Here is a 13,575-nt window from a genome sequence, read left to right as displayed (position 1 = left end):
CAGCACCGGGGAGAGAACCCAGGAGTCCTGGCTCCCACCCCCTGCTCTAACCACCAGCCCCACTGCCCTCCCAGCACCAGGGAAAGAACCCAGGAGTCCTGGCTCCCGGCCGCCTGCGCTAACCACCAGCCCACACTGCCCTCCCAGCACCGGGGAGAAAACCCAGGAGTCCTGGCTCTCAGCCCCTGCTCTACCCACCAGCCCCCACTGCCCCCCAGCACCGGGAGAGACCCCAGGCATGCTGCTGACAGCCCCTGCCCCGCCGACCTCCTCCACGCGGCGCCGCTCCTGCTTCTGCTCCTCGATGCGGCGCTGGCGCTGGTGCAGCAGGTGCTGGACGTGGGCCTCGGAGTCGCGGTGCTGGGCCGCCAGCTGCTGCTGCTTGAGTGCCGCCTCCGAGTGGCCCTTGTTCTCCTGCTGCAGGCGCAGGAACTCCCGCCGCAGCGTCGACTCCCCCGGAACGTTCATGATGGAGCTGGCAGGGGCGGGGCCAGGCTCAGCCCCGCCCACAACCCCTCCTTCCACCCACCCACAGCTCAGCCCCGCCCACAGCTCCAGGCCCCTCCCACAACCCCTCCTTCCACCCACCCACAGCTCAGCCCCGCCCACGGCACCAGGCCCCTCCCACAACCCCTCCTTCTGCCCGCCCACGGCTCCAGGCCCCTCCCACAACCCCTCCTTCTGCCCGCCCACAGCACCAGGCCCCTCCCACAACCCCTCCTTCTGCCCGCCCACAGCACCAGGCCCCTCCCACAACCCCTCCTTCCACCCACCCACACCTCAGCTCCGCCCACGGCACCAGGCCCCTCCCACAACCCCTCCTTCCGCCCACCCACAGCTCAGCCCCGCCCATGGCACCAGGCACCTCCCACAACCCCTCCTTCCACCCACCCACAGCTCAGCCCCGCCCACGGCACCAGGCCCCTCCCACAACCCCTCCTTCTGCCCGCCCACGGCTCCAGGCCCCTCCCACAACCCCTCCTTCTGCCCGCCCACAGCACCAGGCCCCTCCCACAACCCCTCCTTCTGCCCGCCCACAGCACCAGGCCCCTCCCACAACCCCTCCTTCCACCCACCCACACCTCAGCTCCGCCCACGGCACCAGGCCCCTCCCACAACCCCTCCTTCCGCCCACCCACAGCTCAGCCCCGCCCATGGCACCAGGCACCTCCCACAACCCCTCCTTCCGCCCACCCACAGCTCAGCCCCGCCCACGGCACCAGGCCCCTCCCCAGACCTGGCTTCTTTCCTGTGCCCATTCAAGTCCACCCCTACACAACCAGTACCAGACCCCCGCTGGCCCCGCCCACATGACCCACAGAACTTGCCCTGCTGGGAATCCCCAGTCCCTACCTGGGCTCCCCTTCCTCCCCATGGCCATTGTCCTCCTCCTCGCTGCCGCTGTACTCGTACTCCGTCTCATCTGGGGGCAAGAGACGGAGAGCCCAGCTCACAGAGCCCCCGAGGGGCCAGGCCCCGAGCCAGCCAGTCCTGCCCTGGGCCGGGGGAGCCTGTGCCCTAGACGGGCCAGGCCCTGCCCCATTCCCTGCCCCTGGGCCAGGGGGAGCTGACACCCCTAGAGAGGACAGGCCCTGCCCCATTCCCTGCCCCTGAGCCAGCTAGTCCTGCCCTGGTGTGATGGAGTGGGGGGAGTGCCTGTGTGAGTCAGGCTGGATGTGAGAGACAAGCAGAGCAGCTCCCAGGGGCTAAGGGTGACCCTGGGGCTACAACTGGCAGGTAACACCTCTGCCTGAACAAAGAGCAGGGAGGAGCTGAGCTGGGTTTTGAATGGGGGGGGGGGGGGGGGGCCGGCAGTGAGAGGCGAGGAGAAGGGAGAGCTGGAAGGCAGCCAGCCTGAGGAGGCGGAAAGCTACACCCCAGAGGGGCTCCCCTCGGGCTCCTCTCCCCAGGACGGGTTGGAAGGACTGTCTCTGGCTGCTGTGCTGTCACTTCTGTGAGAATCTGGACATCTGTTGCCTAATACACCTCCTGTTGTACCTGCTGAGTGAGAGTCACTCCTGCCAGTGGATGGGGTGCAGTGCAGGGGGACCCCTGAACCCCATCACACCTGCGCTGGGGGGAGCTGGCGCCCCTAGAGGGGCCAGGCCCTGCCCCATTCCCTGCCCCTGAGCCAGCCAGCCCTGCCCTGGGCCGGGGAAGCCGGCGCCCCTAGAGGGGCCAGGCCCTGCCCCACTCCCTGTCCCTGAGCCAGCCAGCCCTGCCCTGGGCCGGGGAAGCCGGCGCCCCTAGAGGGGCCAGGCCCTGCCCCATTCCCTGCCCCTGAGCCAGCCAGTCCTGCTGGGCCGTGGAAGCCCATGCCCTAGGGAGGCCAGGCCCTGCCCCAGTGGCGCCCCACCACTCACCCTTCTCCCCTCTCTTCTTGCGGGAGCGGTCGATGTGGTCCTTGAGCTGGATGCGCACCTGGCGCTCGGTGGGCTGGTCGCGGATGAAGGGGCATTTCAGCAGCTGCTCGGTGGGCGGGCGGTTGAGGTACGCCTTGATCAGGCAGGTGTCGATGAAGTCGATGAACTTCTTCGACCTGCGAGGGGCAGGGGCGGACGCAGGCTGAGCACAGCCCCAGCGGGGAGGGGCAGACGGGCCGCGGCCCCCTGCTGGAGCTACAATAACCCTGGGGGAGGGGCCAGGCACCCATGGGAGGACAGACCATTGACTGCAGCTGGGGGGCAGTGACTGGGAGGGAGAAACCATTGAGCCTGGCTGGGAGGGGGGCAACGACTGGAGGAAAAGGGACAGACCATTGAGCCTGGCTGGGAGGGGGGCAACGACTGGAGGAAAAGGGACAGACCATTGACCGTGGCTGGGAGGGGGGCAACGACTAGAGGAAAAGGGACAGACCATTGAGCCTGGCTGGGAAGGGGGCCGTGACTGGAGGAAAAGGGACAGACCATTGACCGTGGCTGGGAGGGGGACAATCACTGGAGGAAAAGGGACAGACCATTGAGCCTGGCTGGGAGGCGGCAGTCACTGGAGGAAAAGGGACAGACCATTGACCATGGCTGGGAGGGGGACAATCACTGGAGGAAAAGGGACAGACCATTGAGCCTGGCTGAGAGGGGGACAATCACTGGAGGAAAAGGGACAGACCATTGACCGTGGCTGGGAGGGGGACAATCACTGGAGGAAAAGGGACAGACCATTGAGCCTGGCTGAGAGGGGGACAATCACTGGAGGAAAAGGGACAGACCATTGACCGTGGCTGGGAGGGGGACAATCACTGGAGGAAAAGGGACAGACCATTGACCCTGGCTGGGACGGGGGACAATCACTGGAGGAAAAGGGACAGACCATTGAGCCTGGCTGGGAGGCGGCAGTAACTGGAGGAAAAGGGACAGACCATTGACCCTGGCTGGGAGGGGGACAATCACTGGAGGAAAAGGGACAGACCATTGAGCCTGGCTGGGAGGCGGCAGTCACTGGAGGAAAAGGGACAGACCATTGACCCTGGCTGGGAGGAGGACAATCACTGGAGGAAAAGGGACAGACCATTGAGCCTGGCTGGGAGGAGGACAATCACTGGAGGAAAAGGGACAGACCATTGAGCCTGGCTGGGAGGCGGCAGTCACTGGAGGAAAAGGGACAGACCATTGACCCTGGCTAGGAGGGAGCAGTCACTGGAGGAAAAGGGACAGACCATTGACCCTGGCTGGGAGGGGGGCACTCACTGGAGGAAAAGGGACAGACCATTGAGCCTGGCTGGGAGGCGGCAGTCACTGGAGGAAAAGGGACAGACCATTGACCCTGGCTGGGAGGCGGCAGTCACTGGAGGAAAAGGGACAGACCATTAAGCCTGGCTGGGAGGAGGACAATCACTGGAGGAAAAGGGACAGACCATTGACCCTGGCTGGGAGGGGGACAATAACTGGAGGAAAAGGGACAGACCATTGACCCTGGCTGGGAGGGGGACAATCACTGGAGGAAAAGGGACAGACCATTGACCCTGGCTAGGAGGGAGCAGTGACTGGAGGAAAAGGGACAGACCATTGACCCTGGCTGGGAGGGGGACAAACACTGGAGGAAAAGGGACAGACCATTGAGCCTGGCTGGGAGGCGGCAGTCACTGGAGGAAAAGGGACAGACCATTGAGCCTGGCTGGGAGGCGGCAGTCACTGGAGGAAAAGGGACAGACCATTGACCGTGGCTGGGAGGGGGACAATCACTGGAGGAAAAGGGACAGACCATTGACCCTGGCTGGGACGGGGGACAATCACTGGAGGAAAAGGGACAGACCATTGAGCCTGGCTGGGAGGCGGCAGTAACTGGAGGAAAAGGGACAGACCATTGACCCTGGCTGGGAGGGGGACAATCACTGGAGGAAAAGGGACAGACCATTGAGCCTGGCTGGGAGGCGGCAGTCACTGGAGGAAAAGGGACAGACCATTGACCCTGGCTGGGAGGAGGACAATCACTGGAGGAAAAGGGACAGACCATTGAGCCTGGCTGGGAGGAGGACAATCACTGGAGGAAAAGGGACAGACCATTGAGCCTGGCTGGGAGGCGGCAGTCACTGGAGGAAAAGGGACAGACCATTGAGCCTGGCTGGGAGGGGGGCAATCACTGGAGGAAAAGGGACAGACCATTGACCCTGGCTGGGAGGCGGCAGTCACTGGAGGAAAAGGGACAGACCATTGAGCCTGGCTGGGAGGAGGACAATCACTGGAGGAAAAGGGACAGACCATTGAGCCTGGCTGGGAGGCGGCAGTCACTGGAGGAAAAGGGACAGACCATTGACCCTGGCTGGGAGGGGGACAATAACTGGAGGAAAAGGGACAGACCATTGACCCTGGCTGGGAGGGGGACAATAACTGGAGGAAAAGGGACAGACCATTGACCCTGGCTGGGAGGGAGCAGTGACTGGAGGAAAAGGGACAGACCATTGACCCTGGCTGGGAGGGGGACAAACACTGGAGGAAAAGGGACAGACCATTGACCCTGGCTGGGAGGCGGCAGTCACTGGAGGAAAAGGGACAGACCATTGACCCTGGCTGGGAGGGGGACAATAACTGGAGGAAAAGGGACAGACCATTGACCCTGGCTGGGAGGGGGACAATAACTGGAGGAAAAGGGACAGACCATTGACCCTGGCTGGGAGGGGGACAATCACTGGAGGAAAAGGGACAGACCATTGACCCTGGCTAGGAGGGAGCAGTGACTGGAGGAAAAGGGACAGACCATTGACCCTGGCTGGGAGGCGGCAGTCACTGGAGGAAAAGGGACAGACCATTGACACTGGCTGGGAGGGGGACAATAACTGGAGGAAAAGGGACAGACCATTGACCCTGGCTGGGAGGGGGACAATCACTGGAGGAAAAGGGACAGACCATTGACCCTGGCTAGGAGGGAGCAGTGACTGGAGGAAAAGGGACAGACCATTGACCCTGGCTGGGAGGGGGACAAACACTGGAGGAAAAGGGACAGACCATTGACCCTGGCTGGGAGGGGGGCAATCACTGGAGGAAAAGGGACAGACCATTGACCCTGGCTGGGAAGGCGGCAGTGACTGGAGGAAAAGGGACACACCACTGACCACAGCTGGTGGGGTAAAGAGGCAGTGACTCTGAGCATGGATCAGTCCATTAACCCAGCTGAAGATGGGTGGGGACCACGGACCCAGCCTGAGGTGCTCTGTGGGCCCCTCCCGCAAACCTCCCCCAGCTCCCTCCAGGGGGAACGTACCATTTCTTGGATTTGAGCTTGGGCGGTGGGTTGCGGGGGATGAGGAAGAGCGCTCGCATGGGGTGCATGTCGCACAGCGCTGGAGGAGAGACACCGGCACGTGGGGCTGCAGCCTCGCCAAGCCCTGCGCCCTGAGTGCACCTCTCCCCTGGGCCCCAAGCCAATCCGTCCACCCCTGCTGGGAAGCGGAGCAGGCAGGGCTGGCTCCACCCCCCTAGCCCTCCTGCCCTCCCAGCGCCGGGAGAGAACCCAGGAGTCCTGGCTCCCACCCCCTGCTCTAACCACCAGCCCCCACTGCCCTCCCAGCGCCGGGAGAGAACCCAGGAGTCCTGGCTCCCACCCCCTGCTCTAACCACCAGCCCCCACTGCCCTCCCAACGCCAGGGAGAGGACCCAGGAGTCCTGGCTCCCACCCCCTGCTCTAACCACCAGCCCCCACTGCCCCCCAGCGCCGGGGAGAGAACCCAGGAGTCCTGGCTCCCGGTCCCCTGCTCTAACCACCAGCCCCCACTGCCCCCCAGCGCCGGGGACAGCCTACACCCTGTGTTTGGCTGGCTGCGTGAGTCGGTGCCCCCAGAAGGAGCCATGTGGCAGTGGGGAAGCCCCAGGTGCCCCTCTGGGCAGGGTGGAGCCCGACACTCACGTGGTGCACCCTCGGCCATCTCAATCGCAGTGATTCCCAGGGACCAGATGTCGCTCTGTGGAGAGAAAGGGGCACTGGGTAGGGAGGGGACAGCCACACCGCAGCCAGGAGTCACGTGGAGGGAGCCTGGGGCTGCTGGGATGCAGGCGAGCCGGCGGGGCAGGGACACCGCGGAGCTCGGTCAGCCTACCCTGTAGTCGTAGGTGGCGTCAGGGTTCTCGTCACAGGCGATCACCTCCGGGGCCATCCAGTAGGGGGTGCCGATGAAGGTGTTCCTGCGCCCCACTGTCCGGTCCAGCTGGGCGCTCACCCCAAAGTCCACTGGGAGGGAGCAGAGGCGGCGGTCAGCACCCAAAGCCGGCCCTGGCCAGGGCCCCCTCCCCAGCCCGCAGCCAGTCGGTGCCCACGATGGGGAATGGAGCCTACCCAGCTTCACCTCCGCGTTCTCCGTCAGCAGCACGTTCTGCCCCTTGATGTCCCGGTGGATCACCTTGTGGGCGTGCAGGTGCGCCAGGCCCTGGGGGCAGGAAAATAGCGCCTGGGCTCCGGTCACAGGAACCCCGGAGTCCTGCCCCCGACCCACTGCCTTCCCAGAGAGGACCAGGAGTCCTGCCCCCGACCCACTGCCTTCCCAGAGGGGACCCAGGAGTCCTGCCCCCAACCCACTGCCTTCCCAGAGGGGACCCAGGAGTCCTGCCCCCGACCCACTGCCTTCCCAGAGAGGACCAGGAGTCCTGCCCCCGACCCACTGCCTTCCCAGAGGGGACCCAGGAGTCCTGCCCCCGACCCACTGCCTTCCCAGAGGGGACCCAGGAGTCCTGCCCCCGACCCACTGCCTTCCCAGAGAGGACCAGGAGTCCTGCCCCCGACCCACTGCCTTCCCAGAGAGGACCAGGAGTCCTGCCCCCGACCCACTGCCTTCCCAGAGGGGACCCAGGAGTCCTGCCCCCGACCCACTGCCTTCCCAGAGGGGACCCAGGAGTCCTGCCCCCGACCCACTGCCTTCCCAGAGAGGACCAGGAGTCCTGCCCCCGTGACCCACCACGCAGCAGCGCTGGGAGAGGACCCAGGCATCCTGCCCCCGTGACCCATCACGCAGCAGTGCTGGGAGAGGACCCAGGCGTCCTGCCCCCATGACCCATGATGCAGCAGCGCTGGGAGAGGACCCCGGCGTCCTGCCCCCGTGACCCATCACGCAGCAGCGCTGGGAGAGGACCCAGGCGTCCTGCCCCCGTGACCCATGACGCAGCAGCGCTGGGAGAGGACCCAGGCGTCCTGGCTCGCAGCCGCCCGCGTACCCGCAGGATCTCCCGGCAGATGTAGGCGATACAGTCCTCCTTGAGTGCGTTGCCCTTGGTGTTCTTGACCAGGTCTGTGACGGAGCCAGCCCCGCAGAACTCCATCACCAGCTGCAGGGAGAGCAGGGTTACGTTACCTTACGTTCCGTTCCGTTCCGGCCCGGCCCCGCCCCCCGGGGACCCCACGCACCCAGAGCTGGTCGTCGTTCCCGGGGGGGCTCTTCTTCACGAAGGCCCCGTAGTAGGTGGCGATGTTTCGGTGGTGGGAGTATTTCTTCAGCATGTTGATCTCCTGCTTAATCTCTTCCTCCTCGTCCTGGGTGGGAAAGAGGGTGAGCCCCCAGCAGCCCCTCGCTGCCCCCGCCCGGCACCTGCCGCACCCCTTACCTCCGTGACGTCCATCACCTTGATGGCTGCCAGCTGCCCCGTCTTGACGTGGCGGCCCTGGGGAGGCACAGGCAGAGGGTCAGCACCCGGCCGAGCTCGGCGCCCCAGCAGCTTTGCTGCAGCGGGTGCGCCCGGGGTATGGGAGCGGGCGTCAGGGTGACCGGAGCATAGCTCATCCACGACCCACTGACAGGGGACGGGCAGATATGTGGGAGGGCAGGACAGGGCCCAGGGGACCCAGGTAAACGGGGTGGGGGCCCAGGGGGACCCAAGGAGGTCAAACAAGGAGAAGGGCCAAGTGCTGCCCGTGGGCCGGAAGAGTCCCACGCACTGCTCCAGGCTGGGCCCGACACAAGGTGTGATGGAGTGGGGGATACCTGTGTGTGTGTGTGTGTGTGTGTGTGTGTGTGTGTGTGTGTGTGTGTGTGTGTGTGTGTGTGTGTGTGTGTGTGTGTGTGTGTGTGTGTGTGTGTGTGGCTCACAGAGGGTGTGGGGCTCCTGCTGAGGGTAACCCTGACGACCAGGTAACACCTTTGTACTGCAGACAAAGGAGGAGGTGGAGCCTGAGGGGTTTGAATTGGAACTGGGAGTTGGAAGCAGTTGGTCTGGGCTGGGAGAGAGAGAGGGAGACAAAGGAGGGGGCCAGGCCCCAGCTCTGGGGGCCCCTCGGGGCCTCCTCTCCCCAACATGGATTGGACTGGCTGTCTCTGCCAGCTGCACTGACTCCTCTGTACGACGCTGTGTCCTGTCGGCTAATAAACCCGCTGTTCTCCTGCTAAGTGAGAGACTCTCCTGCCTACGGCCGGGGTGCAGAGCTTGGGGGACCCCAGAACCCCACCACACTGGTGTCAGGAGTGGGATGTCCTGCACCCCGAGGATGGAGCATCCAGCAGTAAGTGACCGGGGCCCCGGAAGAAGTGGGGCCTGCGAGACCCAGGTGTGCTGAAGGGCAGTGAGGTGCAGCTCCCCAAGGCGGAGGGGCCTGCGGCCGAACCCAAGCAACTGCGGTTGTGGTCCTCGAGAGGGGGTGTCACACCCGAGGAGGGGTTACTCCTGGGAATCTGTTGGAGTCAGTCCCAGAAGGTGGAGGGGCCGAGAGCCCAACCCCCAGGAACAAGTGACCCCTGAGGAGGCTGACGCTGAATGAGTCCTTCCCAAGACAGGGTGCTCATGGTCCCTGAGAGCGGGTGTCGCACTGAAGAAGGGGTTCCGCTGGGAGTCTGTTGGAGTCGGTCCTAGAGGGCGGAGGGGCCTACGGCCTAACCCCGGGCAGCTTGTGACCCGCAAGGAGCCTGGCACACTGAAGGGATTCTTCCAGGAAGCGTGGGGTGCAGAGGGCATCAGCCTGAGAGCCTGCAACCACGCTGAGCAACTCCGCTGTGAAGTGGCAGCGCCTGGAAACTGAATCGAGATTAAAGAAGCTGGACAAGGCAGCGTGGATGTGCAGTGGCGGAGCTCAGGGCTGGGGAGAATCCTGCAGAGGTGAGCCCGGATCGGGGCAGGGAACCCTGGACTGCCTGGAGCTCTGAACCGAGTGGCCTGCCACAGCTCAAGGAGGGAAGGAGCGATTCCAGCCCATCGTCTACTAGTGGCCAAGACGGACCTGCGAAGAGTTTTCCAGGGCTGGGCTGAGGAAGGTGCCTGTGTGTCTGTGCAGAAAAGCAGCTGATCCACTGCGAATGGCAAGTTGTCTGTGAGAGAAGCTGCTCCACCTTCTGTGTGTGTGTGGAGACCAGCCGGGGGGCTGGGACAAAGGAGAGCGTGTCTCCCATTGTCTGTCTGTGTTGAACAGCAGCAGCAGCCTGGGGAGAGAGCAGAGCCTGCGTTTGGAAAAGGTGCCAATGAGGAAACTAGCCCATTGTCTGAGGAAGATTCCTCAGCCTGGGGTGGCTGGAGAAGGATCCACCAGAAAAGAGCATTCCAGGTGTGTCTCTGAATCCAGCCATGGGGGCTGGAGCAGAGGGAATGGCTCTGGGATGGGCAGTGGTGTCCCTGCTAAGGACACTGGTCCTTGGTGCAAGAAAAGTGCTTCTGCTTCTGGGGAAGTGAATCCTTTGCCTGAGCCTGTGGGGGCTCGAGATGGAGCCAAGATCCCAGAGCTGGATCTGAGGGCAGCTGAAGCCCAGATGGGAAGTGGGCCTACCTCTGTGTCTCTCAGGGGGGATGATGCTTTAACTTGGTCTAATCCAGTTAGGATCATCAGGGAATCCCAGAGACCAGACGATTCTGGTACTTGTTCTTTGCCTGATGCTGAGGTGTTACTGGGAGGGGGTGAGAGGACTCTGTCCTACCAGAGTCATCCTCTCGCCAAGACACAAGAACAGACGGGCAATGGAGTTACGCTGACTGATGAAGATAAAGGAGCTGGTAGCAGAAGGGAGGAAAGGGACCCTAACCTTCTGTCCGGTGGTACTGGCTGTTTGCCTGGAGGGGGATTACGTGGGAATCTGCCTGATGGGCCAGAAGTGATCCTGGGTGTAGGTGAAACCCAGGAGCTGGTTGTGGCTCAAGGGAGCAGTGCCCCTGTGGAGCCAGACAGGGGTGAGTTATTGTTTGGGGGAGCTCTTAAGGAAGAAAATGTCCCTGAAACTTTTCCTGACCCGTCTGTGGGGACTGCAGAAAATGGGAGTGAGGTGGAGGAGAGTGAACAGGAAAGGTGCTTGTCTGTCTGTAAGAGCCAGAGCAGCCCTTTGCCTGGGGAGAAGTTTGTTTCAGCTCCTGATGGCCAGGACCTGCCTGAGTGTGAAACCACTGGCTGTGCTCTGGAAGGGTCCAAAGCAGGCAGGGTAAAAGTTTCTCAGGAATTGGAAGCTGGTGCAAGTAAAGTAAAAACTATCAGGGAATGTGAGCAGCCCTGTGAGAACCAAGTAAAACAGCTGCACAGTCAGTCTCTGTAGGATGCAGGAGAGCGCCAGCAATTCCGCATCTCCAGATGGTGGAAACACTTATATTCGTATACTGGACTCCACTTCTGATTCCATGGGGAGGCAGTAGTTGGAGGTGGAAGGACAAAGGAGCTTTGGGCCTGGTGGGCCAGTAAGGGATAAACAGGGATTCCTTCATGTGGATTCTGCGTCTGGGACTCACAAAACAACTCTCAGAAAGCAGTTTGGTTTGCAAATTTCCAGACTGGTGGGGGGGGGGGGGGGGCGGCATCTCCCTGAGATTATCAATGGCCCAGCTCTTGTTAGAAGAGAGGGCACAGCCAGAGAGATCAAATTTCCACCCCAGGGGGCAAGAGAGAAGATTAGAACTTGATGGTGCTAAGAAAGGCCTCAGCCATTTATCCCCAAAATACCAGATTCTCAAGGGGGTTACACAAAAGTTGTGGTCTACCAAAGAGCAACGTAAATGTACAGTTGCAATGGGTTTGTTCTGTTACTCACGCTAACTGCTGTAACCAAGGGGTGCTGCTCCCAAAAGCTGTAGAATTGTACCATGTACTGAATGTTTGAAAAGAGCCATGTGACATGATGACATTGATGTAGAAGCATGAATTGTATGTTGAAGGAGTCTGTAACTCTGAAATGTCACCATTGTTCCCTGTAACTAGTCTTGCAACCTCTCACATGAGAAGGAACATTCCAAACCTATTGTGTGGCATGGAAGGGGAAACTGAGGCACACAGCCATTGTGGTGGTCTGGCTAAATGCCAAGGGTGGAAGCATTTGTACCTTCTTTTACTGGACTGTAACTGAATTCCAGACATTGGCCGGAGCAGCTGTATGGACTGGTGGTCAGATGGGGCAGGACCCAGACCTCAAAAGACCTGTTTGATCTGTTGGTGCTGCAGCATCTGTATGGGCTCTGCCTGCCCGACTTGAGAACGTGGCTGACGGACCAGAGACAGAAGCAGGGAGACCAACCAACCTGAGGGAACTAAAGGGACTTGCCCGGCTGCATCACATGAAAAGGGCCAATACCAAGCTCCTGAGTTGGAGCCTCTCCCAGGAGGATTATGACATGGAGGTGGTGCACATCGAGGGGAGAACAGAGGGTGCAGTCGATGCCCAGTCACGAGGGGAGGGCCCCAAACTTCCCCAGGTCACTGGCTGAGTGACCCCGCTCAGTTCGGTCTGGAAGGGGGGAGAGATGTGATGAAGTGGGGGATACCTGTGTGTGTGTGAGTGGCTCACAGAGGGTGTGGGGCTCCTGCTGAGGGTAACCCTGACAACCAGGTAACACCTTTGTACTGCAGACAAAGGAGGAGGTGGAGCCTGAGGGGTTTGAATTGGAACTGGGAGTTGGGAGCAGTTAGTCTGGGCTGGGAGAGAGAGAGAGACAAAGGAGGGGGCCAGGCCCCAGCTCTGGGGGCCCCTCGGGGCCTCCTCTCCCCAACATGGATTGGACTGGCTGTCTCTGCCTGCTGCACTGACTCCTCTGTACGATGCTGTGTCCTGTCGGCTAATAAACCCGCTGTTCTCCTGCTAAGTGAGAGACTCTCCTGCCTATGGCCGGGGTGCAGAGCTTGGGGGACCCCAGAACCCCATCACACAAGGCCCTGGGGGGCGCGGTGGGCGAGGGGCCGGAGAGGAGCCGCCAGTGGGGCCTTGTAGCCGAGACGGCCAAGGGCGCATGGGGCTGTGTCCGGAGGAGCATTTCCAGTGGCGCTAGGGAAGTGGCTGTTCCCCTCCCCTCGGCACCGGGGAGGCCGCAGCCGGAGGGTCGCGTCCGGTTCCGGCCCCCCGTGCAGAAAGGACGGGGGTGCGCTGGAGAGGGGCCGGCGGAGGCCACGGAAAGGCGTCGGGGGACGGAGCACGTGGCCGAGGGATTGGGGCGTGATGAGTCGGCAGAGGAGCAGAGCCAGGGGGGATTTGCTGGCAGCCTCCACCCCCTGGAGGGGCTCAGATGAGGCCGGGGAGAGGCTGTTCTTGGGGGGCCGGGAGGAGGGGGAAACGCTCTTTCCCACCAGGGCGGGGCGGCGCTGGGACGGGGCCCTGGAGATGTTAGAGTCCCGCTGGACACAGCCATGGCTGGGGCGACTGGGCTGGGGCTGGACATGCTGCGGGCAGGGCGCGGCACTCCATGGCCCTGGGAGCCTGTGACTATGGGAAGGGGCCACAGGCCACCACCTGCTGGCAGCTGCTGCACAGCTCTGTCCCCTGCTGAGATCTTGGCAGGAGCCTGCCCCACTTGCTGGGCGCGCCCCAGTGACAGCAGGGGAGCCAGACCCCCAGTCCAGCGGAAACATGCAGAGCCTCCCACCCCACACAGGAGGGGTGTCCTACTGCCCATGCCCTCCAAGAGCTAGCAGAGAACCCAGGCGTCCTGGCTGCTGGGAGGCCAGCAGAGACTGGTGGTTAGAGCAGGGGCTGGGAGCCAGGACTGCTGGGTTCTCTCCCCAGCGCTGGGAGGGCAGTGGGGGCTGGTGGTTAGGGCAGGGGGCCGGGAGCCAGGACTCCTGGGTTCTCTCCCCGGCGCTGGGAGGGCAGTGGGGGCTGGTGGTTAGGGCAGGGGGCCGAGAGCCAGGACTCCTGGGTTCTGTCCCCGGCGCTGGGAGGGCAGTGGGGGCTGGTGGTTAGGGCAGGGGGCCGGGAGCCAGGACTCCTGGGTT

The 13,575-nt window shown here is 62.8% G+C and overlaps 1 protein-coding gene across 9 annotated transcripts in view; it reads right to left on the bottom strand.

Annotated features, from left to right (window-relative positions):
- MINK1 (misshapen like kinase 1) overlaps positions 1-13,575 on the bottom strand; it is a 52,637-nt gene that overhangs the window by 23,123 nt on the left and 15,939 nt on the right. For all 9 annotated transcript variants that reach the window (XM_074982987.1, XM_074982990.1, XM_074982985.1 and 6 more), the window contains exons 3-12: positions 8,022-8,078; positions 7,825-7,950; positions 7,635-7,745; positions 6,763-6,853; positions 6,527-6,657; positions 6,337-6,391; positions 5,695-5,773; positions 2,364-2,539; positions 1,354-1,423; positions 268-475 (exon numbers count right to left, since the gene is read on the bottom strand). In XM_074982987.1, coding sequence (XP_074839088.1) covers positions 268-475; positions 1,354-1,423; positions 2,364-2,539; positions 5,695-5,773; positions 6,337-6,391; positions 6,527-6,657; positions 6,763-6,853; positions 7,635-7,745; positions 7,825-7,950; positions 8,022-8,078 — 1,104 coding nt within the window. The remainder of the gene's footprint in view (positions 1-267; positions 476-1,353; positions 1,424-2,363; positions 2,540-5,694; positions 5,774-6,336; positions 6,392-6,526; positions 6,658-6,762; positions 6,854-7,634; positions 7,746-7,824; positions 7,951-8,021; positions 8,079-13,575) is intronic.

This window comes from Carettochelys insculpta, chromosome 34 (assembly GCF_033958435.1).
Source record: "Carettochelys insculpta isolate YL-2023 chromosome 34, ASM3395843v1, whole genome shotgun sequence".
NCBI classification, from domain to species: domain Eukaryota; kingdom Metazoa; phylum Chordata; order Testudines; family Carettochelyidae; genus Carettochelys; species Carettochelys insculpta.
The sequence above is the reverse complement of the archived record's forward strand: the minus strand, read 5'-3'. Positions and strand labels throughout refer to the sequence as shown.